The sequence below is a fragment of the Larimichthys crocea genome, unplaced genomic scaffold (assembly GCF_000972845.2).
Source record: "Larimichthys crocea isolate SSNF unplaced genomic scaffold, L_crocea_2.0 scaffold148, whole genome shotgun sequence".
Lineage (NCBI taxonomy): Eukaryota > Metazoa > Chordata > Actinopteri > Sciaenidae > Larimichthys > Larimichthys crocea.
In genome coordinates, this window is record NW_020852030.1 from 1,251,539 (window position 1) to 1,276,824 (window position 25,286).

General features: G+C 47.8%; 3 protein-coding genes across 8 annotated transcripts; 2 read left to right on the forward strand and 1 right to left on the reverse strand.

The window, feature by feature from the left end:
- Positions 1–123: 123 nt before the first annotated feature.
- Positions 124–10,350, forward strand: LOC104938031 (PHD finger protein 20-like). 2 transcript variants are annotated; one of them, XM_027275616.1, is made up of 18 exons: positions 124–245; positions 1,603–1,682; positions 1,807–1,978; positions 2,077–2,161; positions 2,320–2,393; positions 2,506–2,764; positions 2,912–2,995; positions 3,102–3,161; positions 4,033–4,228; positions 4,307–4,419; positions 4,511–4,618; positions 5,283–5,369; positions 5,487–5,629; positions 5,705–5,804; positions 5,892–6,087; positions 6,171–6,348; positions 7,479–7,707; positions 9,029–10,350. In XM_027275616.1, the coding sequence occupies exons 2-18, from the start codon at positions 1,603–1,605 to the stop codon at positions 9,163–9,165; spliced, it is 2,301 nt and encodes a 766-aa protein (XP_027131417.1). In that variant the 5' UTR covers positions 124–245; the 3' UTR covers positions 9,166–10,350. The 2 variants fall into 2 exon arrangements, with proteins under 2 accessions (XP_027131417.1, XP_027131418.1); XM_027275617.1 differs by having other exon boundaries at positions 159–335.
- Positions 10,351–12,234: 1,884 nt separating this feature from the next.
- LOC104938030 (protein NDRG3) lies at positions 12,235–21,923 on the forward strand. 5 transcript variants are annotated; one of them, XM_019263319.2, is made up of 17 exons: positions 12,237–12,415; positions 14,280–14,377; positions 14,462–14,494; positions 16,078–16,183; positions 16,277–16,397; positions 16,876–16,938; positions 17,064–17,124; positions 17,871–17,957; positions 18,300–18,356; positions 18,445–18,548; positions 19,086–19,151; positions 19,268–19,319; positions 19,409–19,456; positions 20,049–20,084; positions 20,236–20,287; positions 20,866–20,904; positions 21,679–21,922. In XM_019263319.2, exons 2-17 carry the CDS (start codon positions 14,318–14,320, stop codon positions 21,843–21,845), a joined length of 1,152 nt encoding a protein of 383 aa, XP_019118864.2. In that variant the 5' UTR covers positions 12,237–12,415; positions 14,280–14,317; the 3' UTR covers positions 21,846–21,922. The 5 variants fall into 5 exon arrangements, with proteins under 5 accessions (XP_027131449.1, XP_019118864.2, XP_019118862.2 ...); XM_019263317.2 differs by having other exon boundaries at positions 12,237–12,401; XM_027275648.1 differs by lacking the exon at positions 14,462–14,494 and having other exon boundaries at positions 12,235–12,401; positions 21,679–21,923.
- A 1,710-nt stretch (positions 21,924–23,633) lies between these two features.
- On the reverse strand, positions 23,634–25,083 carry rfc2 (replication factor C (activator 1) 2). Its single transcript, XM_019263335.2, has 5 exons — positions 24,956–25,083; positions 24,773–24,874; positions 24,420–24,678; positions 24,086–24,346; positions 23,634–23,965 (listed from the first exon to the last, which is right to left on the reverse strand). The coding sequence occupies exons 1-5, from the start codon at positions 24,994–24,996 to the stop codon at positions 23,855–23,857; spliced, it is 774 nt and encodes a 257-aa protein (XP_019118880.2). The 5' UTR covers positions 24,997–25,083; the 3' UTR covers positions 23,634–23,854.
- Positions 25,084–25,286: the final 203 nt, after the last annotated feature.

Genomic DNA, 25,286 nt, shown 5'->3' on the forward strand with positions numbered 1-25,286 from the left:
TCTTTTAACACCTTTAATAAATGCATGTTGTGTTGTGTCTTAATAATATTAGTTAGATTGCATTCGTTATAAACTCCTTGTGACGTCACTGCCTCATTAAACGTCGATCAGAGGCGTGATGACGTGTGACGGAGCCGTTCACGCGCACCGGATGACAGATAAACACAAACCAGCTGAGCTGCTGCGCATGCGCTGTGCGGCCATCACACAGTAATGAAGAGTGCAGTGCACAAGCAGCGCGAGAGGTAAACAAGCTTTGTGACGTGTTTAACGCCCGGAGAAGACGTTTGGAGCGCGCGGGAGGGTTTGTAAAGGTGTCCCGCGTGCATGACCAGGTAACCTGCTGACGTGAGACTCGTGTCCCGCGTGCAGCTGTCACACTCAGACACAGCTAACCGTGTTAGCCGCGTTAGCTCGTCTGTCACAGTCAATGGAGCGGCACACACCGAGCCCGTTTAACGGGACGAGCTCAGAGAGCAGCTCTGACTGTCGGTGTGTCCGCGGTCTGACGTCACTTTGTTCGTTTTTAAGGTTTCGTGTTTTTTAAAGTCGCTGCTCTTTGAAGTTAGCTCATAGCGTTAGCATGTTAGCCACTGTCAAGTATCTTCTCGAGGGGGCGGTGCCCTTTTCTGTTGACTGACAGCAGCGTCGTCCAATGAACGTCGTGAATGGGTGTCCTCGGCCAATGAGCTTCTTTCACAAGAGGACGCTAACGGGAGCAGAAGAGTTAGTTTCAGTGATCACGCACTGTTTACCGCGCGCTTTTAATCTGATTCAAACTACATCGACCGAAATTCACGAAGAATTAAACTACAAAAAGTTTCATTCAGCGACGTCGTGTTTGTGTGTCGTCATCACGTAACGTACGTTAGACGTTTTAAAACTTTTTTTTTAACGGCAGCACGGCGAGTAACGACGTCATCACGTAAACGCTTTCACGCACGTCGCGCGCACGGATGGAAACGGTGACGTATGAAGTTCACCTCTATGGAAGCCTAAAAGTGCCAAAAATGAATAATTATTTAAATAATAAATGTTTAATTGTACAATGTAATTACGTGTATATGTAAATCATTACTACCTGTTTAATGCAAAAATATTTTCATTGATTCAAAAATACTTTTAGTATTTATTTTATTTTATTATTGCAAAAAGTTTATTATTTTGTTAAATTTAGTATTTTATTTATTCATTACTTATTGCAGAAATATTATTTTTATTTATTAATTATTAAAAACATGAATGACTTATTGCAGCATGAACTTAGACAGGAAAGTAATTTTTAGTTTTGCATTTTTTGGAGAATTTCTGATTAAATAATAATATGATTTCACAAAAAACAACCTAGAAGATTTCTGCTAATCTAAAAATGTGTTTTATAAATATATTTTTAGCAAGTTGTGAATGTTTTGTGTTTCCTTTGGTCTTCTGTGACAGTAACAGGAACATTTTTCACCATTTTTTGGACCATGAGCTGATGACTCGAGGAAAAGATTGTCATATTGATCGATAATTAAAATAATCATTACCTGCTGCAGTAAAACAGAAAAAGTTTCTTTGTTAGAAGCAAATTTTAATGATTTTTTTGTGTGTTTCCATCAGATGAAGACTCCACCGGACAGGTCAGGAATCATCTTTGAGGTCGGAGCTCAGCTGGAGGCCCGAGACCGCCACAAGAACTGGTCTGGACCACACACACACACACACACACACACACACACACCTCCGGCTTCTGTTTGTTTATTTTAAACTTGAATCTTCAGTTAACTTTTAAAATCATCATCCTGTTGATGTTGTGATCGTCAGGTACCCGGCCACCATCGAGAAGATCGACTACGACAAAGAGCGGGTTCTGATCCACTACCGTCAGTGGAGCCGTCGGCACAACGAGTGGTTTCATTGGACCTCGCCGTACCTTCGACCGCTGGAGCGAGTCAGCCTGAGGAGGCAGGGCCTGAATCCACCGTGTTCACAGCCGGTACGACCGCCGTCTGGACGGGACGGACTCGTGTCCTGGTTGAATTTGATGTTTGTTGTTCTTCTGTGTTGGACTTTATTTCTCTTGCTTTGTCTCAGGTGTTTGTGTCGGGGACGAGGGTTCTGGCCTGTTGGACGGACTGTCGTTTCTACCCGGCCAAAATCCTCCGAGTCAACAGAGACGGTGAGGCTTCACCTGTAACAGCTCAGAGTATTGCAGATGATTCAGTTATTAGTTGTTATAGTTAATATTTATAACTTAAACATATCGTCCATCCCTCACTCATTACTTTTTACTCTGTGTGTGTGTGTGTGTGTGTGTGTGTGTGTGTGTGTGTGTAGACTCCTACACTGTGCGGTTCTATGACGGCGTGGTTCGGACCGTGAAGCCCACCAAGGTCAAACCTTTCCAGGAAGTAAGAAATGCTGCACTCTCATTGGCCCTTATCTCAGTGGCTTCACCAATCACAGCTTCCAGCTCTTAACTTGTGTGTTTTTGTTTGTTTGTTTGTTTGTTGACGCTGGCAGAAGTCCAGATCTGACAAGAGCGCGGTGGGAAGTGAAGGATGGGAGGAAGGGGAGAGCGAAGAGGAGGAGGAGGACGGTGGAGAGAGAGGGGACGATGAGGAGGACAAGAAAAAGGATGAGGAAGGAGGAGAGGAGGAGAAGGTGACATCAGAGGAGAAGGAAGGAGCTGAGGAGGTGGAGGAGGAGGAGGAGGAGAGGAAGAGGAAGGTAGAACCTTCATCCTCCCATCCACCAGCAAAGAAGAAAACAGCTGATGACGGTGAGTTGCAAGCCTTTTTATTGTCACTATACGCATGTACAGTGAGATTAAAACTCCAATGAAAACTATAAAATATACAGTATAGACAAAGAAAGGGGGTGAGGTGCACGGTCCTGAGCAGTTTATAACAGGCTGCTCCTCTCTCAGGTAGAAGTGGCGGAGCTCAGGACGAGCCAGTCACAGCTGACTCCACCCAGCCGGCGCCTGCTAACCCCGCCCACGTGGACAAAGGTAAATATCGTAATATTTCACCTCCTGCTGCAAAATTCACTTATTAATTATCGTCAGTATGAGACAATTAATAAACCTGGTTCTGGTTCTTTGTCCTCTCTCTCAGACGTCCTGTTGGAGCGTCAGGCTCACCTGCCCACCACACACAAGTTCAGCAGAGAGCCACGTAAGAGCTCACACACACTCACACGCATGAACACACACTGCAGTGATCGTTTGAATACAGAATTTGTTTATAGTTGTTCCTGAAGCTTGGAAGTGCCTGAACGCATCACCGACATCACAAACTGTCCGTGCAGCTCATGTGGCCGCTCTAGTCAATGTTTCATACTCCACTGGCTCCGCCGCTGAAGCGTCCCAGAAGCGAGCCTCTGCTCGGATTGCTGTTCTATTTATTGATGGACGCTGCGAGCAGCCCCGATCAATTTAACATAAAGCACCTCAAGCTGACAGGAAGCCAGACACACAAACAGCATAGAGAAGCCGCTGGATTTTCAAAATAAAACACCCCACGCAAACTGCCGGTTGTAAAAACAAAACAAAACAGAAACAAATAAAGTATGTAGCATGTTTACACATTTAGAAGCATGTTTAGTAGAACATGAACCAGGAAAATGACCAAATCTGAGCCAGTAAACAAAGTCTGGAAGGAGAAACGCTTCTGAAACGCTCCCGGTGGAGTCTGACAGTTTTCAAAATAAAACATCCTGTGCAGACTCCAGAGTGTAGGCAGCTACCGTCCCCCTCACTTCTGGAGCCAGCCTCAAGTGGACGTTTGAGGAACTGCAGTTTGTGGCTGCACCTCATGGACACGGAGGTTGGCACTCATGGTGGAAGCACATAAACAACAACACTTCCTGTATTCATTTCAAATTAAAAGCCTTCTTTACCAAGGCTTTTGTTGTGAAGCATTTGCAGGAAGGTGTAGCTGTACGTCTGCGTCTCAGAGTTTCGTCATGTTGGCACAGTCGATGTACAGACACATGGTTCCGCTGTGTCTCCGTCCTGTGTTTGACCGTCCCCCTCTGTCCTCTCAGTGTACAGGGTGATAAAGAACCAGCCTCCCCCCATCCTCTCCATCGAGTTGGACCACAACCCCTTCAAGTGTCCCGCAGCGGGCTGCACCAAGTCGTTCAGAAAGGCGAGCCTGCTGCACTACCACATCAAGTACTACCACTCGGACCAGCAGCTGGACGAGCGAGGTGGCGAGCAGGAGGCGGCTCCGCTGCTGAGGTGGGTTGACGGTTCAAATCCCTGGACGGGAGCGTCACAGGACGCGGTGTGTGTTTGACACTGAGCTCGATCTTGTAGGAGGAAGCGGTCATCTTCAAAGGGCGGCGGCGACTTCGCGTCGGACGTGAAGAGTGAGGACCAGGACGATAGCTGTCACCATGACGACAGAGAGCACAGCACCATGGGAACAGGTAGGACGGCTGTACATGCAGATGTGTAACATAAAGACATTTACGTGCCTGACCTGTCTGTCTGTCTGTCTGTCTGTCTGTCTGTCTGCAGAGGAAGTAAAAAAAGATGCAGGACAGGACAGAAAGGAGAGGAAGAACTTCCTGAGAGTCAAACTAAAGAAGAAGAAAAAGAAGAAGAAGAAGAAGAAAAGTCAGTCAGGTGAGAGTTCAGCTGCACGCAGTCTTTAAAACCAGCAACACACAACCACAGAGTCTGAGACCACGTGTGACCAAGTGACACGTTTATTTTGAATCCTCCACCAGCTCAGTGTTTCATTAATGAACTCACTCACTGATTATTGTTGTAGCTTCACATCTTAAGCTGTGAATTTTAGGTTCTGCAGTTTTTCAGACTTGATATTTTCTTCTTCAACAACTCTTAACGACGGGCTCGCCGTTACCCCCGTATGCATGCACTTATTGAAATAAGGACGCATATGAGATGTGTGAGAAGAACATTTATTGATTTGATTTTATGCAGGTGTGCATTTCCGGCAAGGACAGAGATACACGGCACGGGACGCTGGCCAATCCACCTCATAGTCCGCTCGTTAACCGCCTGAACACACAAAACACAGACACACACACTAAATACACGAGTAGGAAGAGTAGGAAGTATGACGTATGATGTTGATGTAGCCGCCTCGTAAACACAGATGACCTGAACTTGTTGGTGGTTTTCTGTTTTTCTACATTTTTCCTCACAGTTCATAGAAAACGAATAAACTTTATTTGAATGTGAACACAAATGAAGCCGATTGAACTCTGTTATTAGTTGTAATAATGTGTGTGTGTGTTCTCGTTCTCGTTCTCATCCTCATCAGGATTTGGCAGCAGTGATGATGAGATCTCTGAAAGACCTGCGATCACTCTGAAGCTGTCCACGGATCATCCCAACACACCCACACACGGTCAGAACACACACACCCACACACACACCCACACTCCCACACACACACACACACACACACACACACACACACACACACATGTCCATGGCTTGTCTCTGACGCTCTCTAATCTTTCAGTGGACGACGGCAGCGACTGGTCGACGTTGACGGCCGAGAGCGGAGAGGACACGTCCTCTTGGCCCGTTGCTATGGAGACAGAGGAGTGTGAGGTGGTGAGGTGTGTGTGTGAGGTGGACGAGGAGAACGACTTCATGATCCAGGTAAGATGCACACACACACACACACTGCCGTGTTACTATGATCCGCCCGTCCTCACGCCGTGTGTCTCTCTGCAGTGTGAGTCGTGTCTGTGCTGGCAGCACGGCACCTGTATGGGTCTATACGAAGACAACGTCCCACACAACTACATCTGCTACTACTGCAGACACACTGCAGGTCAGCATCCCACACACTGCCTAAAACATGAGTGTGTGTGTGTGTGTGTGTGTGTCTCATCCTGACTTGTGTGACCGTCACGTTCAGGTTGGAGGCGGGCTCAGCGTTTCCTGTCTGAACCTGATTTGCTGATATCTGGTCACATGTTCGGCCTGTCGTGCGTGAAGGAGAACTACTCGGAGGTCAACGCCTCGAAGATCTCGCACACGAGCCGCCTGCTGGCGCACACACACGGCCTCCATCAGGTCCTCAGCAGCCTGCAGCTCAAAATCAGCCTCTTACAGTGAGTTCGGTTACTCACACTCACGGCTCGCCTCGAGTCCACGGGGACGTACGCTCACTCTGTCCATCCGTCTGTCCACGCAGCTCGCACGCCCACCCCGATCTGCAGCTCTGGAGGTTGCCGTGGAGACGAGAGGAGGGGCCGAAGTTGGCGTCCAGCCCGAAAGGAGAGAGCGCGCTCTGTTACGTCAGCAGCGAACACTGCTACCAGAAGCCCGAAGCATCATGGGAAAAATCAGACGAGACGGACACCGAGCAGAAGGTAAACAAACACAAACAGGAAGTATGTCAGCAAGTTGAACGTTTGGTATTAGTTTGTTTGACGTACCTTCATCATGACAGTAGTGTAGAGGGACAGATGTGTCACGTCCAGCTGTTGGTAGTGTTGTAGAGGAGGTCCTCTCTTCAGGAGGTCTGTGAAGGTCTAGAGGGACGCCCCTGATCTGTAGGAACTGGTAGGACGTTCCACCAACGGGGAACAACAGACAGAAAAGTTTGGACTGTCCTGAGAGGACAGGTGACAGAGCCAGGAGGAGGTAACATCTGTCTGTATGAGGACGCTCAAGAACCAGAGACTGCTTTGTAGTCAGTGTTAGAGATCTGAGTTTAATGTGGCTGCTGCAGGTAGACTGAGGAGCTCCATGATCAAAGAGCAGGTGAGCTGCCACGTTCTGGATCATCTGAAGAGTTTTCATGAGATGACGGCAGCCTGTGTGAGGAACTGGTTAGCATGTGAGTCAGGTGAGGCCGCCACGTTTTAGCATACACCTGTGAACGTGACGACGTATCAGACTGATTTATATCAACTTATTATAAATCATATTCCAGTGACCTCGAGGTTCATTCTCATTCTAAATGTTCACATATATGATATAATCACATCATACTGTGAAAATACATCGGACATCGATGTAGTACACGTACCATAGTTTGAGAACCCAGGCTCATCTCACACTTTAGACCTTCATAATTAAATTAAACAATCACCTCTACTCTGACAGTGTATGATGGCCACAGGTGATCACAGGTGATGTTACGGATGTGTGAAGTCAGTAGGTGTGGTGTTAATAAACAAAGCTGGGCTCCGACACACACACACACACACACACACACACACACACACACACACACCCCCCTCTATCAGCCTCTCAGCACTGAACAGGCTCCTGCTGTTGCTATGAGACCGCCCTAAACCAGTTTGAAGCTCCGGGCTTGTTCTTGGAAATGTGGATCTATTTTTACCTGCTGGTGAAGTTTCAGAGAACATCGTCCTCGTAGAAGAACACTAAACTGTCACGATGCTGCTCCTGTTTCTTCACCTCTTCCTCCTCACACACATCAGGTTTTTATCCATGAACCATCATCATGTTTCCTGTTTCCTGTTCCCTGCAGGATATCAAAGCTGAAGATGTCGACAGGAAGCCGGCTGACGTCGCTGCAGATCCGACCGTGGTGACGGACACACTCAGAGAGGCCTGCATTAAAACAGAGAACCACACACACACTTGGACACACACGCAGGATCCCGTGGCCGAGTGTCAGCTGAACCTGCTGGATCACGTCGAGTCTCTTCACCACCAGATCAGTGCCAGGATGGACCTGATAGAGCGAGAACTCGATGGTAACGCACACATACACACTGATTTACAGTAAACTACACAAAAGTAAATTTCCCCACTGTGGGATGAATAAATTATAATCTAAAACACACACTGCGTGAACTCGAGGGCAGTGAAACAGGTCGAAAACACAACAGTGATTTTGGTGGCCGTGGTGTAAGACTTTTATATACATCTCTGTGTTCAAAGCCACTCCTCTAAAACCCGGCCTCGATGAAGTCGTTAATCAGAGAAATAAAAAGTGATTTCCTGATTATTTCACAGCGTATACATTCAACACAAACACACACATCGCAGCATAACCCTGCAGGGCTTGACCACAGCTCCTATCTGAATGTAGGATCTCAGGAGAGTGAGAGGGAAAGACGGCGTCAAGTCACAATATTTAACAATCAAACACACAAGTGGACATTTGTACGGTGATGATGGACAGCTGCCCTTCAAGTCACTTTGAACGCTCAACACTGAACCAGTTTCATGAATTGTCATTAGTCACAAAAACAGAAAAATTTAAACCAGGTGAAAATACGGACGACCCCACAGACGACCCCACGGACGACCCAGACGACCCACAGACGACCCCACAGACGACGACCATAGACGACCCCACGGATGACCCAGATGACCCCACAGACAACCTAAACGACCCACAGACGACCCCACGGACGACCCACAGAAGACCCCACAGACGACCCACAGAAGACCCCACAGACGACCCACAGAAGACCCCACAGACGACCCACAGAAGACCCCACAGACGACCCACAGAAGACCCCACAGACGACCCACAGAAGACCCCACAGACGACCCACAGAAGACCCCACAGACGACCCACAGAAGACCCCACAGACGACCCACAGAAGACCCCACAGACGACCCACAGAAGACCCCACAGACGACCCACAGAAGACCCCACAGACGACCCACAGAAGACCCCACAGACGACCCACAGAAGACCCCACAGACGACCCACAGAAGACCCCACAGACGACCCACAGAAGACCCCACAGACGACCCACAGAAGACCCCACAGACGACCCACAGAAGACCCCACAGACGACCCACAGAAGACCCCACAGACGACCCACAGAAGACCCCACAGACGACCCAAAGACCCCACAGACGACCCACAGAAGACCCCACAGACGACCCAAACGACCCCACAGACGACCCACAGTCGACCCAAACAACCCCACGAACGACCGAGAATCGACCCCACAGACGACCCACACACGACCCCACGGATGAGCTAATGACTAACATGTCACTAATAAATTCTCTCTCTCTCTCTCTCTCTCTCTCTCTCTCTCTCTCTCTCTCCAGTTTTAGAGTCCTGGTTGGACCACTCCGGCGAGCTCGAGCCTCCCGACCCGTTGTCCCGCCTCCCGCAGCTCAAGCAGCGAATCAGGCGGCTGCTGCGTGACCTGTGCACTGTGAGACGGCTGTCGGTTTGGCGCTGACGCTCTCCATTCCTTAAACTCCGACCCCCCTGACATCTGACCCTTTGCAAGTCACTGCTAGCCACAACGAGACTGACGGACGGGGCTGGCACACGAGTAGAATGCGAGGGAGGCGTAGAGCACAACTCTGAGTCTGGAGACAAATCTGTGGTTTGTTTACCTCAGAGTCTCAGGACGGCGCCGCCCTGGAGGAGAAAAGATGCACTGCAACGCAAAGAGGACGACCACTTCTTCTTATAAACTGATTTTCTTCGTTAACGTTAGCAGAACATTTACCGAGAAAGCCTCCAGACGGTGCCCGACCACACGGCGATGACACGTTTGATTGATTTGGTTCTGATGTCATCCGTGTGGTCGGGACACGATAACTGTCGTTAGCCTGAATGTTCGCGTACGTCAGTTTCTAGCAGCCGTCTAACAAACGCTGATTTTTGAAGATGGAGGATTTAGTGGGAGATTTCCACAGTTTCTAAGTTTGATATTTCTGAAGGCAGGTTTTGTAATTTTACTGTTTAACTGTTTTGGAGAAGGAAAAAAAAACATCTTGTCAGAGGGTTTCATGGCTCCAGCAGAAATATGGTGACCACTAACATGCCAGCCGGGCTACATTAGCATTAGCTCTCTAAAGAGTCAATAAAAAGGTCATCAAGCGCTAACTAGCTTGCTACTCTTTTTGCCCTGTGGTCCAATCACACTTGAGGAAGCCTGGATCAACTTTCACCTTTCCTGTACGCGATATCTGTTTTCCTTTTTTTAACAACCCATGTTTTGCTCTGTAGCAAAATGCTAACTAACTAGCAGGGCTAAGAAGGCATGCGTGTTAGCATGTAGCATAAAGGAGAATGTTGAACCAGGCTCAGATTCAGTAACTCATTAACTCAGTTGCTAACAAGTTCTCAGTTCATTTCAAAGGTGTATTTGTACCATCCTGTCTCACTACTGTGTGTAAACAGCTGATCATCTCAAACAGCTTCTTGTATTTTGGACATTTCCAGGTTAAAGTTCAGCGTTTGGGAACAGGATCAGTGAACGACACATTTCATCTGCGTTCTTTAGCCAGCAGAGCTAGCTGTTAGCCGTTCACAGCTTGTGTATATAGAAATAATTGCCGACAGATGAAGAACACTGCTTGTGTTTATAAGCGTTGTTAGTATTTTTTATTGAAATAAAAACGAACCAACAAAACTTTCCTCTGATTTTAAACTGTAAATATGTCAAAGTGAAAGTTTCCTGTATGAAAAGTCAACTGTATAAAGCCGTAGATTTATTTTGATAGGAAGGTTGGCTGTGATTGGTTGGTGGGTTTTACTCGCAGTGTCTCGACATCACGGGCAGGTGGAGTCTCGTTTATCCACCTGATGTGGTCATGTAATGACTTTTTGACGTCAGAGCTTCAAAGACAAAAGTTTCTTTTTTACTTTTGTACTTTGTTTAAAGCATGAAACAAAAAGTTTTTGGACTTTGATTAAAATGGTAACGCTCGCTCGGTTTGGACTTGATTTTGTAAAACACAACATGCAGCGTGCCGACCACCTGACAACGGTGTTCTCAGTATTAAAAATAAATCATTTTATTGTTTATTACATACATTTTCTTCAATTCTTCATTTATTTTGATAAAATCTGTCAGTTTGATCCATAAAGGAGCCTTAAAACAGCTGATTTGTGTGGACCACTACAATATGAACTCCTCTTCACACCTCGATCAACCATAAAACTACAAACATTAATCTCGTGTCACATCATTTACTTTGATTTAGCCTCAACAGCCGAGCAGTCACCTAAAACTGCAGCTCCTCTTGTAGTCCACTTAAATTAATATAATGTAGATGGATGATTTGAAGGTATGAGCTCGTCCACTGTGTTCATGTTTAGTTCATGTCTCCGTATCATCAGTATGTGTGTTGGTGTGTTATATGAAGGTCCAGTAAACCAGATGGTGTCTCTGTTTGTTTACAGACCACCAGGACACTCCCTTATGTCACAGTGTGTGTGTTACAGTAACCCTCCCCCTGCAGTACAATACATTGACTGAGAGCCTAAACATGGACTCTGCAGGTCTGCAGTGAAGTATCAGATGGATGAATGCAGCAAACCAACAGCTCAGTGTCATGTTAAAATATTAAAGCCTGAACCTAACAACGAAAAGCTGAAAACACCAACATGAGTACTCGGATGGTTTCACTCGTAACGCCACACACGCCTCGTCCTCAGTGCACGCCATTTCGTCTACTGAAGGGGAGGGACCAGCGGCATTGAGAAAATGGCAGCTGAAGAAGCTGCTGGAGGTGAAGAGGTGGAGGTGAACACCTCAGTGTACTAATGTTAGTCTGTGGGGACGTCACAGAGACTGCATCCAGGTTTTAGACAGTCTGCGGGGACGTCACAGAGACTACGTCCAAGTTTTAGACAGTCTGCGGGGACGTCACAGAGACTACGTCCAGGTTTTGGACAGTCTGCGGGGACGTCACGGAGACTACGTCCAGGTTTTAGACAGTCTGCGGGGACGTCACGGAGACTACGTCCAGGTTTTAGACAGTCTGCGGGGACGTCACGGAGACTACGTCCAGGTTTTAGACAGTCTGCGGGGACGTCACGGAGACTACGTCCAGGTTTTAGACAGTCTGCGGGGACGTCACGGAGACTACGTCCAGGTTTTAGACAGTCTGCGGGGACGTCACGGAGACTACGTCCAGGTTTTAGACAGTCTGCGGGGACGTCACGGAGACTACGTCCAGGTTTTAGACAGTCTGCGGGGACGTCACGGAGACTACGTCCAGGTTTTAGACAGTCTGCGGGGACGTCACGGAGACTACGTCCAGGTTTTAGACAGTCTGCGGGGACGTCACGGAGACTACGTCCAGGTTTTAGACAGTCTGTGGGGACGTCACGGAGACTACGTCCAGGTTCTAGACAGTCTGCGGGGACGTCACAGAGACTACGTCCAGGTTCTAGACAGTCTGCGGGGACATTAATAGAGTAACAGTTCAGTGTTTAATAGTTTTATATGACGTCAGCAAACCGTGGGGCACCTGCCCCCCCCCCCGTACGGACGGCCCTGGTGTTGACGGTGACGTAGCTCCGCCCCTTGCCCCACAGACCGTCCGCGTGCCGCTGACAGTTCAGTCGCGAGCAGCTCGAGCTCCGCTCCGACGGTTGAAACGTCACAATCCGGTTAACGGCCGCTGGATTAAAAACCGGCAACTCAGAGTGAGCTTCTGGAGCTAACGGCTATCGGTGAGTGGCTAACGGTGCGTTAACGTTTAACGGCTAGTCAGCTAACGGTTAACGAGCAGGTGAAGCAGGTTAGCTCGTGCTGCTGTTGTTGATGGTTTATCTTCTCTGGCGACGGTGTGTTAGGTTACAGGTGTGTGTGTGTGTCTGTGTGTGTGTGTGTGTGTGTGTGTGAGCGAGCGAGAGCGCGTGACACTAACGTCGCCCATAGTAACGGTTGCTAAGCCCGAGCTGTCTGTCTGGAGCACCGAGGCTCTTTAATTAGGCAGTGTGTGTGTGTGTGTGTGTGTGTGTGTGCGTGTGTGTGTGTGCTGTCCGCCCACACGCGCACACACACACACACACACACGGTCACCGAGCTTCAAACTGTCGAGTGTTAATTTAGAAACGTCTGAAAAACGTTATAAAAACATAATTTGTTTATTTAAATGTGACCGTTGAGGTGCAGAAGTGCATTCTGGGATTTGATGTTTTACGTGAGACCTGTGGAGCCTCTGATGACGTCACGTGATTCAGCTTTATTTATAAATGAAGTTATCTCCACACAGACTCTTATTTATTAATTTATATTTATTAATATTCTGATCTGATCTGCAGACAGAGCAGGAGCAGCACAAAGTTCAGCTTCATGAATAATAATAAATATTCTAATCTGATCTACAAAGACAGAGTTCAGCTTCATGCTCTGTCTGATCTTCAGCTTCATGGTGTGCAGACGTGATGATGAACAGCAGCAGCACTGATGAAGATCATTCTAACGTTCTCAGAGATCTCACCATGGCTGCATTCAAACAACAGGTCCAGTCTCAGAGCGTTCAGGTGGACAGAAGAGCTCAGTGCATCATGGGAAGTCCAGTCCTCTAGCAGCATCACCAACGTTCAGGACTCACCTGAGTCAGGTAGAACTATAAGCTCTCCAGAACTGGCCAGAACCAGAAGGAACCACGAGGAACCAGGAGGAACTATAAGGAACCACAAAGAACGACAAAGAACCAGGAGGAACCACGAGGAACCATGCAGAACTATGAGGAACCAGGAGGAACCACAAAGAACCACGAGGAACCATGCAGAACTATGAGGAACCAGGAGAAACCACAAAGAACCAGGAGGAACTACAGAGAACCAGGAGGAACCACAGAGAACCAAGAGGAGCCATGAGGAACCACAAAGAACCAGGAGGAACCACAAAGAACCAGGAGGAACCACAAAGAACCAGGAGGAGCCATGAGGAACATCCTGTTAGATCTGTAGGCTGTCTGTAGTTTTCAGACCACATTCAGATATCAGACATTACAATGACACAGCTTTTCTGTCCACATGACACGGCGTTTGTTTGACCAGAAGTTTCCCATCATGCCCCTGGGTCTCACAGCAGCTGCTCTAAAAACTGCAGCTGCCTCGATCCGGTTATCTCCGCCCACGGGCCAACGGCGTCAAAGCGGGTCGACATCAGGCTGCGACACAAAGCTAACGGACACGGACTGTGGATCAGGTCGAAGACAGCGACGACCTCTGAACCATGAGCTCACTCCGTACACGTGACGCTGCGTGAAGTTCACGTCATGGCGTGTGCAGGACGTCTCTGATGGAGCTTCAGTCAGTCAGAGCCACACACACACACACACACACACACACACACACACACACACACACACACACACACACACACACACTGCTCCTGTTCAGCTGATCACAGGTCAGTGTGGATCATCAGAGGAAAGATGGTCTACATGCCGTATTGTCCCTGAACGCATCGTGACACTGTCAGAGGACTGAAGCTGCGTTCACTGCCCGTCATGTCTAACACAGTGTGTGTGTGTGTGTGTGTGTGTGTGTGTGTGTGTGTGTGTGTGTGTGTGTTTTCTTTAATCCGTCTGGTAGGCGTGTCCTGTCGGGTTGATTGACAGCAAAGCGGCCCTATGATGGAGGAGCTTCACGACGTCCAGCTGACTGAGATTAAACCTCTCCTGACGGGACAGGTGAGGCGGTGACGGAGGCGTCACATGATTGAACCGTATCTTAACGTACGTAACAAAGATGAACTGACTTGTCTGTCTCTTCAGAACGGGAGGAACCTGCAGGACTTTGACTGTCAGGTGGGTTCACACAGTTTGATGATCAGCTTCATGTTCTTCATGTTTTTACGTCTGGCTGCCTGAAGCGAACGTTTTATAAACCGGTCCTGAGTGTTTGGGCTCCGAGCATTATGGAAATAATTATCTAATAATCCAAAGAGTAACATCAACATAAACAACTCTTATATCGCCGTGTTCAAAGACTCCTCTGACTAGAACATCATTTCATCTCGTGACATCGTAACACTTTCCAACAGTCACCAGCTCTGGTTCAGACGTGAAAACACGGTGCCCGTCCAAAACAAAGTCACCACCTGTATTTAACTAAGAGCCTTCCATTGGATAATTACTGCAGTGATTACCGTATTTTCCAGACTATAAACCGCTACTTTTTTCCCACGCTTTGGACCATGCGACTTCTATTGAGAGCACACGAAGAAGTTCGTATGATGCAGCTTTTAAGTTGAAGGCCGTCGATCTGGCTCCAGGAAGGAAACAGAGCTGCTGCACGTACGCTCGGCGTTAACGTTACAGGCACTGATCAGAAACAATCAGTTCAGGTATATGAATAAACATTTACGGTACAAAACCTTTCTGTGTATCCCGTAAATATCTCATTTCTCAACCTGGATAATTTTTTTAAAACTTAGTGGGTGCCGCTTATATTCAGGTGCGCTCTATAGTCCGGAAAATACGGTAATATGTTTTAGCTGGCAGCAAGTTATTTAACACATCCTGTTTCAGAGGGGTTAAATTATCGGAAAAACAATGAAGCAGATTCCTGAAACTACTGAAATCAGATTAAGACCTGTCCAACACCACAACAGGTGATCTGACTGTCTCAGGCACATCAGGGTCAGCCGAGTGCCCACCGTATGAGCCTGTGGGGCAGGTTTATGAGGTCAGAGGTCAGCTGACTACGTAACGTAAATAAATTGTTGTGACATTGCAGAAGCTTATGGAAACAATGCCATAGTGAACGCGTGCCATACTCTCCAAGAGGAGTATTGTGAGAGTGTATGTGAAGCAGTTACATCGACTTCACTGATAAAAACAGGTCGGTCAGTCAGCAGCTCTGGTTTAACTCGGGTTAGATGATGTGAAGTGTCAGGAGAGGAGACAGAGGAAGATCAGGATGACGTCAGGTCAGTTTGCATCGACGCTTCAGATCGTCCACATCAGCTGATTAGATTAGGAAGGACGGACGGACAGGGCAACGAGTGGCCGTCTGTTTGGACCGGATGATTCTGACTCTGCGTCAGACCACAGAGTGACCTCCCTGTCTCCTTCAGACTGCACACTCCTCTTTCCTTCTCTGTGTTCATGAATCCTTCTGTGTCTCCTGTCCTCTGTCCTGATGTCTCACTCTGGATTTACATCAGACCTTCTATTGTTTCGGAGGTGGGGTGGTGAGTTCGCCTGTCAGCCCATTCTCCTGAGTCATGCTTTGCCAGCCACTAGCTGTTAGCCTGCTGATCTGTTACCAGCTGCTCGTCCCTGTTAGAACAAACTGACAAAGACTGTTGATGTCGAAGCAAACATTTAAACGTCTCCTCCTGCTGCTGCTCTCAGGTGGACTCACTTTGTTGTGTGTTGTTGTTCAGGAGCACGACGTGGAGACGGCCCACGGCGTGCTGCACGTTACCATGAGGGGCGTCGCCAAGGGCAACCGACCCACAATCCTCACCTACCATGACATCGGACTGAACCGTGAGTCGTCATGCTCGTATTCACAGACATCATACAGAACATGTGACGCAGTCCAGACAATAAGTGTGTGTGTGTGTGTGTGTGTGTGTGTAGATAAGTCTTGTTTCAACAGCCTGTTTAACTACGAGGACATGCAGGAAGTCACACAGCATTTCTCAGTTCTGCATGTCGACGCTCCGGGACAGCAGGAGAACGCTCCAGTGTTCCCCACTGGGTAACACACACACACACACACACACACACACACACACACACACACACACAGTGGTTACAGAGTAGTTTGTTCTTCAGAGTAAAGCGGTCGTCGTTGTCGCCTGTGTGTCAGGTCACATTTCAGACTGAAAATGAAAAGTTCAGATTAAATCAAATCAAAACAACAAAGACATCAGCTGACACAAACAGCTGATGAGAGGAAGGAAAGTTTAAACCTCAGGAGTGACGACGACTCTCCGGAGTCTGAAGCAAACAAACAAAATGATTTTCCATCCAACAAACAGAACCGTGTCTGTATCACATGTTAACAGCTCTTTACAGTGATCGCTGATAATATGAAACATTTTTATAAAACAAACAGATCAGGAGGTGTTTCCATTTAACACAAATAAGAAGAAGAGTCAAGAAAAAACAAACTTTCCACTTTTCTAAACTGTGTGTGTGTGTGTGTGTGTGTGTGTGTGTGTGTGTGTGCACAGGTATCAGTACCCCACCATGGACGAGCTGGCTGAGATGTTGCCGTCTGTCCTGACTCAGCTAAAGTGAGTTTGCTGCATTCTTTGAACAACACAATGATTTTACTCTGAACTGACTGACAGGCAGTTAGTTCACTCTGTGTGTGTGTGTGTGTGTGTGTGTGTGTGTGTGTGTGTGTGCCCTTTATCAGGGTGAAGAGTGTGATTGGTATCGGTGTTGGAGCCGGAGCTTACATCCTCACCAAACTGGCTGTGAGTATAAAAACCTGAAATCAGAGGTCATGACCGACAGATGATGACGATGATGACGACCGCGATGACGATGATGACGACCGCGATGATGACGATGATCACGACGATGACGATTATGACGACCACGATGACCATGACGATGATGACGACCACGACGACGATGACGATGATGATGATGACGATGACGATTATGACGACCACGATGACGATGATGATGATGACGATGACGATTATGACGACCACGATGACGATGATGATGATGACGATTATGACGACCACGACGACGATGACGATGATGACGATGACGATTATGACGACCACGATGACGATGATGATGACGATGACAATGATGACGACCACGATGATTATGACGATGATGACGACGACCACGATGACGATGATGACGATGAAGACGACGATGATGATGACGATGACGACGATGAAGACGACGATGATGATGACGATGACGATGATGACGACGACCACGATGACGACGACGACGATGATGACGATGATGATGATGACGGTGACAATGACGATGATGGTGACGACGATGATGACGATGATGACGACGATGACGATGATAACGTTGATGATGACGGTGACAATGACGATGATGATGACGATGATGACGACCATGATGATGACGGTGACAATGACGATGATGGTGACGACGATGATGACGATGATAACGTTGATGACGGTGATGATGATGATGACGATGGTTCTTGTTGTTGTTGTTTCAGTTGAATGAGCCTGGTCTGGTGGAGGGTTTAGTTCTGATCAACGTTGACCCCTGTGCCAAGGGCTGGATGGACTGGGCTGCAGCCAAGGTCTCTCTTACACACACACACACACACACACACACACACACACACACACACACGTGCTTGTCTGTGAATTCATGTGAAGTTTAGGAACATTAAAGTGTGTTCAGTGTTCAGTGACGCAGACTCAGCAGATACAGCAGGTCCACTCAGGGTCGTCTTCTCCACTCATGACTCCAGTCATCAAGTTTTAGGGGGCAGCTCTAAACTCAAGGCCCACTTACTCAGTTTTCCAGGGTGTTTTCCTGAGCTGTCATCAGTGAATGAAGTTTCCACAGACTCTGTTAATGTCAAAAGAGTCGGAAAAAAAAAAAGTTTTGTTAAACTTTGATTGGTCTGTTTCTGCAGTTGAGCGGCTGGACGAGTAACCTGGTCGACATGATCATGAGTCATCACTTCAGCACTGTGAGTCAAACACACACAACTAACACATTCTGTACAAGAAAGATGAATGTTTACTGAACTCTGTGTGTGTGTGTGTGTACGTACACAGGACGAGCTGACGGAGAATCTGGAGATCATCCAGACGTACAGACTCCACATCTCGCAGGATATACCGCAGGACAACTTGGCCATGTTCTACAACAGCTACGACACGTAGGAAGCTTCACACTGTGTGTGTGTGTGTGTGTGTGTGTGTGTGTGTGTGTGTGTGTGTGTGTGTGCACGCGTGTGCGTGCAGGCAGGTTCACTGAGTTCACGTGTTCATGTGTCTGTTCTCTTCAACACTTCTATCAGCTGTCAGGATGAATCCGGATTAAGAAGAACTTCAAACTAAAATACTAACGAGCAGTACTTTACTTAGTTACTCTGGTACTTCATGTTCGAGTCCTCGTCTTGTCTCATAACTGCTGTTTAATAAACATTTATTTCCATTTAGTTTTGACGAGTCGATGAGGCTGACAGGAAGTCAGACACAGAGACCGCGTAGAGAGTCCGGTCGATTTTCAAAATAAAACTCCTGAAACAATGTAACGCCGTAGCTGCTGACTCATGGTGGAAACACACACCAAGCTAAAAACTCTGAGACTCTCCTGAAGTGTGAAGACAACACCACAGAGGCCCGGTGGAAGACTCACATATATGTATTTAACTGTGTGTGTGTGTGTGTGTGTGTGTGTGTGTGTGTGTTAGTCGTACTGAGTTGCAGATGGAGCGGCCCGTCCTCGGTCTGAATGAGAACACAGTCATCACACTCAGGTATCTGCATCCGTTAATCTGTCACTCTGTCATTAGATAACGCCTCATTTGCATATTTAAACATCAATGTGTGTGGTGTGTGTGTGTGTGTGTGTGTGTGTGTGTGTGTGTGTTAGGTGTCCTGCTCTGCTCGTGGTTGGAGACACGTCGCCTGCTGTTGACGTCGTGGTGAGTGTCTGCTCCGTTACCATGACAGCAGCCAGTACGTGACATCACACTGTTGTAAAACTGTGTGTGTGTGTGTGCGCCGTCTGCAGGTGGAGTGTAACTCCAGACTGAACCCGACCAAGACTACCCTGCTCAAGGTACCTGTCTGTCTCTCCTCCCACCTGTCTGTCTCCCCTCTAACCTGTCTGTCAGCAGGTGTTGATCTGAAGGTTCTGATGAATTTGATTTGAAATTTAAATGAAGTAAAAACAAACACACTCATGAACACACACTCATGAACACACACTCATGAACACACACTCATGAACACACAATCATGAACACACACTCCAATAAATGTGTTGAGATCATTAGACATGTTGTTTTGTGTGAACAGGAAGAGATGATCGACTTGTTTAGAGTTTTATGAATTCAAATGAAATGACATCTGTATGTATAAATACAAATTATTATTATTATTATTATTATTATTATTTAAAGTACAGGATGAATATTCTGACAGAGGCCTCGTTACAGATTATTGTTTGTTTTTGATTAAGAGTTTAATCCATGAATAAATTCAGGAAACATTCAGGAAACATTCAGGAAACATTGGTGGCTTCACAGTTTGGTTCTGAACGACATGAATATTTAATTGACTAAGACGCTGAACAAAGATCTGCTCACACACTTCCTGTTCACATGACGGTGTGTGTTCTCACCTCATGTTGTTCTTTGTCTCTCCACTAGATGGCAGACTGTGGCGGACTTCCTCAGGTGGTGCAGGTGAGTCTGATCCACTTCCTGTCTCACACTGAACTTCGTTAGGACACACACACACACACACACACACACACACACACACACACACACCCAGACCCAGCTGGCCTGTCCTGTGTGTTGCAGCCAGTCTAATTTTTTGTTTTTCTTTTCTCAGCCTGGAAAACTGGCTGAAGCCTTCAAGTATTTTGTCCAGGGGATGGGCTACAGTGAGTAACACACACACACACACACACGCACGCACGCACACACACACACACACACACACACACACACACACACTAGGCTTATGTAATTAACCGTCTGATGAGTGAATGAACTCAGTGAATTTAAACTGACAAACATTCAGAATTATTTTGTGTGTGTGTGTGTGTGTGTGTGTGTGTCCTCCATGTGTCTGCCTCTACGTTAACGTGATGTAACATGAACACACTGAGTTACATTTTTAGTGTTTTAAACTATTCACTGAGCCACTGAGCGCCCCCTGCAGGACGCCAGAGAGAATGCAGGCTTAACACTGTGTGTGTGTGTGTGTGTGTGTGTGTGTGTGTGTGTGTGTGTGTGTTACAGCCTGCCTCACTAACTGTAAGTAGCAGTTTGCAGTGTGTGGAGCAGTTGGATTTCGTCCACACACACACAAATACATGCTGTGTGTGTGTGTGTGTGTGTGTGTGTGTGCGCCTCTATAACAGCTGTATTTATTGTTGAACCTGTCTTCCTTCCTGTCTGTCTGTCTGTCTGTTTGTCTGTCTTCTTCTTCTTCTTCTCTCTTCATCTTTGTCTTCAGTCCCTCATGTCGTATTAAACCACCTGAGCAGCCAATCAGGTATCAGGATTTCAACCAGACTTTTAATCCACCTCCATGTCCATCTGTGTGTGTGTGTGTGTGTGTGTGTGCCAACACTTTGAGCTCCGTTCACACTGAAGACACAGTTTGGATCAAAGTGAAAAGTCTCAAATACAGATATCCAGGTACCCTGGAAAACCTGGGAAACTAGTTTTCATTTATCAAAACCTTTGAAATTGACAAAATATCTTGTAAATAATCCTGCTCAGATCCCCTAGATGAACTGAGGTGTGTATTTTGTTTAAAAATCAACTGCTGGTCGATGTGACACTTCAGAGCTTTAACAGACCTGAAACTGGAGGCCCCAAACCTGGAGGCCCCAAACCTGAAGCCTCCAAACCTGGAGGCCCCAAACCTGGAGGCCCCAAACCTGGAGGCTGGAGGTTTGGAGCCTCCAGGAGGTTTGAAGTTAAAAAACCTGGAAGTCTAAACAGTCAGCAAAAAGTAAGAATCAGATTATGCTTTTATTTTGAAACATTGAAAGGTCACTCAGATTTAATGTTTACTTCCTGTGATGAAGTTTAGTTCCTGGAACGTTTCCTCAAGGTTAGAGGAGAACATATCTGATCTGGTGACATCATCGTTTCAGTGTGAACGCAGCGTCAGTCTCGCCGTCATCAGGTTTGAATCAGCTCGTTCTGGTTGGACAGTGAGACCCGCTGTCATCTAACCACGCCCCCTCATGACCACGTCACGCTCCGTCAGCTCCACGCTGACGTGTTCTCACTAACATGCGTGTCTGCCCCCCCTCAGTGCCCACAGCTGGTATGACCCGGCTGGTCCGCTCCAGGACTCACTCGGCCTCCAGCGTCGGATCCACAGACGGCGTGCGGAGCCGCAGCGCCACCAACACGCTGCCAGAGGGCGCCACCACCAGCAGCCCCCAACACACAGCACGCACCCTGGAGATGACTGCGTAGGGCTGCTCCTCCTCCTCCTCCTTCTCCCTTCTCCTCGCTCCTCCTGCTTCTCCTCCTGCTCCTCCTCTCTCCTCCTCCTCCTCCCTCCTCCTCCTCCTCCTGCTCCTCTCTCCTCCCTTCTCCTCCTGCTCCTCCTCCTCCCTCCTCCTCCTCCTCCATCAGCAGCCATGTGGGCTCGTACTGTCACTTCCTCCTGGAGCCATGCGGTTGCCATGGTGACTGTAGATGTAACTCAGCTGGTTCATATTTATAAACAGTCGTGTTGTATTTCTACATTTTCTCCTTCTTTCATTATTATTATGTTTATTATTATTATTATTATTATTATTATTATTATTATTGTTTTGTTCTGTTGATATGAAGCTAGTTCCTGAAATGAACTCTAACGTTACAGTAACTTTAAGGGAACGTTTCACCGTGATTTCTTCGAGTGACCAGGTGAACTTAGTGAAAGTGTTCAACAGTTTGGAATATAACATTCAGAACTCCTGATGGTTTCTGTCGCCTGCAGAGCGAGCCGGTCCTCTTCCACAGAGTCCGCCATGTTTCTACAGACTCAGCAGAGGTGAGGGCTGTTCAGTCGGTTGCAGTCTGGAACTTCACCTCTAGGTGTCGCTAAATTCTACACACACACTGCACCTTTAATGTTTTCTCATTAGAAACGTGTTAAAGGTGCAGTGTGTGTGCGTGTGTGCGTGTGAGGATTTAGTGGCATGTAACGCTGCAGGTGAATACCCCTCGCCTCACTGTCCTCAGTCAGTGTTCAGTCTGTAGAAACATGATGCTGTGATCAGCTGGTTAAACACTGATGAACCTTAAGGTTTGAATCTCAGCGAGCGTTGAAGGTTGACGTTTGTTTGTTTCCTCGCAGCTCGTTAACGTTCACACTCGTCGTCCTGCAGCATGCTCGTCGTGGACTGTCCGCATGCTAAGTGTACAGTGATGTCAGTCTGTGAGTAACTGAACCGCCTCGTCCAATCAGAGACGGAGCTTTTAAAAATGGATAATAAGGGTAACTTGCACTTTAACCTTTGGTGTGACGTTGCCCCCTGCTGGAGGGGGCTGAGGTGGACTCAGACGAAACATCTGGTTCTTTTCTTCTGCCTGTAACTCTGCCGACTGTTCTTCTTGATATTTATCACAGCTGGTACTTCGACATTCGTACTGAAGCGTTGCTGTTCTGTTGCTCTGAAGTTTGTCGTTCTGACTTTTAATGTAAACAAAGTTTGTAATGAAATAAAGCTCGTTATCCAAAACAAGCTGACCTCTGTGGTTATATCGTCATCAGCTGATGACTTGTACAGTGAGACACAGGTCCACGTTTCACAGCACCAACCTCCGAGGCTGTGAGGTCAAACACAACCTGCAGTTCCTCTAACGTCCACCTGAGGCTGGCTCCAGAAGTGAGTCAGTCTCCATAAGTCCCCATGTCCAAATGTCCAACTTCACAGCAGAAATAAACATGTTTACAGCCTGGTACAAAAAACAGTTTTGGTCTCTGTAGCTAATTTCCCCGTTCATGACAACTGTACTGAGGGTGAATTTATATACAACTCACCTGTTCAGGTTATATTAAGGCTTAAAGTTATGCAGGATTAAGAGCGGGGACGCTTTGACTGACAGGTGGGCGTGGTCACAGGTGGACCAGGCGTCAGAGTTAAATCAAAGTGATTCTGGCTTCATAAACCGAGACAATGAAGAATAAAAAACCTAAAACTGAATAAAATATCCAACAACAATAAAATAATTTTCTCCTGATGAACCAACAGAAATCAAACGATCACAGCGATCAATGAAAAATCGTTTATTAAGTTTGTGAGTTTTTGTTTCATAGACTTAAAGTCGATCAGACGATCTGATCCATCATCATCGTGTCCGAACAGAACCTCAGTGGCAGACAGTCTGAGGAGGCAGCAGGAGGTGGTGGTGTGGGTGGAGGTGTGGGTGGAGGTGGTGGTGTGGGTGGAGGTGGAGGTGTGGGTGTGGGTGGAGGTGGTGGTTTGTCGGGTTCAGCTGGCAGCAGGCGGTCCTGTCTTACTGCAGAGTCGACCCAACAGACCGGCCATCTGCAGCAGAGAGTTGACGCCTTCGGCCACCCTCATGTGAGTGTAACCGATCTCCTGCAGGACAGAACCAGAACGTCGAGTCAGAGTGTGGACTCACCTGAACGATGACACCTGGTGACACGTTAGAAGAAACATGGACTACAGCAGGTGTCAGTGGGCGGGGCTGTGCCTCACCTTGATGAACTCCAGTTTCAGGTACTCGGCCATCTGGTAGGTCTTGCAGACCCTGAAGATGTTTCCGATGATGTCCTCCGGGGAGTATCCGAGCGCCCACAGCTGCTCCACCACCTTGTACGCCGCATCAATGTTCCCGTCCACGCAGTGTCCCAGCATGCTTTTCACCAGCAGCGGGTGCGGCTCGTCGCACACTTTGAACACGTTCTCGCTGTTGATGTAGCCGAAGCCGGAGTTGGTGGACTGCAGGTTGTTCAGCGCCTGGAAACACAAACGGGAAGTCAGCGCGGCGACCGCGGCGTGTCTGAGTCCAGAGTCCTCGCCGCTGCCTCACCTGTCTCATGTCTCCCTGAGCCGTGAAGATAACCGCCTCCAGCCCGTCGTCGGACACCGCCAGTCGCTCTTGCTCCACCACCTCCTGCAGCCGGGCCAGGATCTGCCCGTCCGTCAGTTTGGAGTATCGCAGCACGGCGCAGCGAGACTGGATCGGCTCGATGATCTTATCCGAGGCGTTACAGGCGAGGGCGAAGCGTGTCGTCTTTGAGTAGATCTCCATGATCCTCCTCAGCGCCTGCTGAGCTCCGTCCGTCATGCTGGAGGACGACAAAGGACGGAGACATCATTCCCATTACGTGTCAGCATGGAGCTGACGGAGTAAGCTGGCTGATGATGCACCTGTCGTCTCACCTGTCCGCCTCGTCCAGGATGATGACCTTGTGCCGTCCTTTGGGCAGGGTGACTTTCTGCTGAGCGAACATCTTGATTTTGTTCCTCACCACGTCGATTCCTCTGCAGACACAAACACACGCCGTCACCGTCCGCTCACCGAGCACATGGCGGCGTGTCGCTCGCCGCTCCACGAGTTCTCACCTGTCGTTTGAAGCGTTGAGCTCCAGGACGGCGTCTTTCATGGACGCTCCCAGCAGAGCTCGGGCCAGACACAAGATGCTGGTGGTCTTTCCTGTTCCTGGAGGACCTGGAGCACAACAGACAGACGGTTAATGTCCTCACTGATGAAATGATGCACAGAGATTATTAAAGACAGACAGAGGTGATCACAGGGTTCACATCTGTCCCCATCGCCTCTCCTTCACGTCTGTCCTCATCTCCTCTCCTTCACGTCTGTCCTCATCTCCTCTCCTTCACGTCTGTCCTCATCTCCTCGTCATCTTTTCTTCCCTTTTCGCCTCTCCTTCATATC

Excerpts from the sequence above, each read along its gene's own strand:
- LOC104938031 (XM_027275616.1), top strand. The coding sequence starts at position 1,603 with ATGAAGACTCCACCGGACAGGTCAGGAATCATCTTTGAGGTCGGAGCT. Across the intron at positions 2,765-2,911 it reads GAAGAAAACAGCTGATGACG|GTAGAAGTGGCGGAGCTCAG; the intron begins GTGAGTTGCAAG and ends CTCCTCTCTCAG. Across the intron at positions 2,996-3,101 it reads CCCCGCCCACGTGGACAAAG|ACGTCCTGTTGGAGCGTCAG; the intron begins GTAAATATCGTA and ends CCTCTCTCTCAG.
- LOC104938030 (XM_019263319.2), top strand. The coding sequence starts at position 14,318 with ATGATGGAGGAGCTTCACGACGTCCAGCTGACTGAGATTAAACCTCTC. Across the intron at positions 18,357-18,444 it reads TGAGTCATCACTTCAGCACT|GACGAGCTGACGGAGAATCT; the intron begins GTGAGTCAAACA and ends GTACGTACACAG. Across the intron at positions 18,549-19,085 it reads TTCTACAACAGCTACGACAC|TCGTACTGAGTTGCAGATGG; the intron begins GTAGGAAGCTTC and ends TGTGTGTGTTAG.
- rfc2 (XM_019263335.2), bottom strand. The coding sequence starts at position 24,996 with ATGAAAGACGCCGTCCTGGAGCTCAACGCTTCAAACGACAG. Across the intron at positions 24,679-24,772 it reads ATCCTGGACGAGGCGGACAG|CATGACGGACGGAGCTCAGC; the intron begins GTGAGACGACAG and ends GTCGTCCTCCAG. Across the intron at positions 23,966-24,085 it reads TGAAACTGGAGTTCATCAAG|GAGATCGGTTACACTCACAT; the intron begins GTGAGGCACAGC and ends TCTGTCCTGCAG.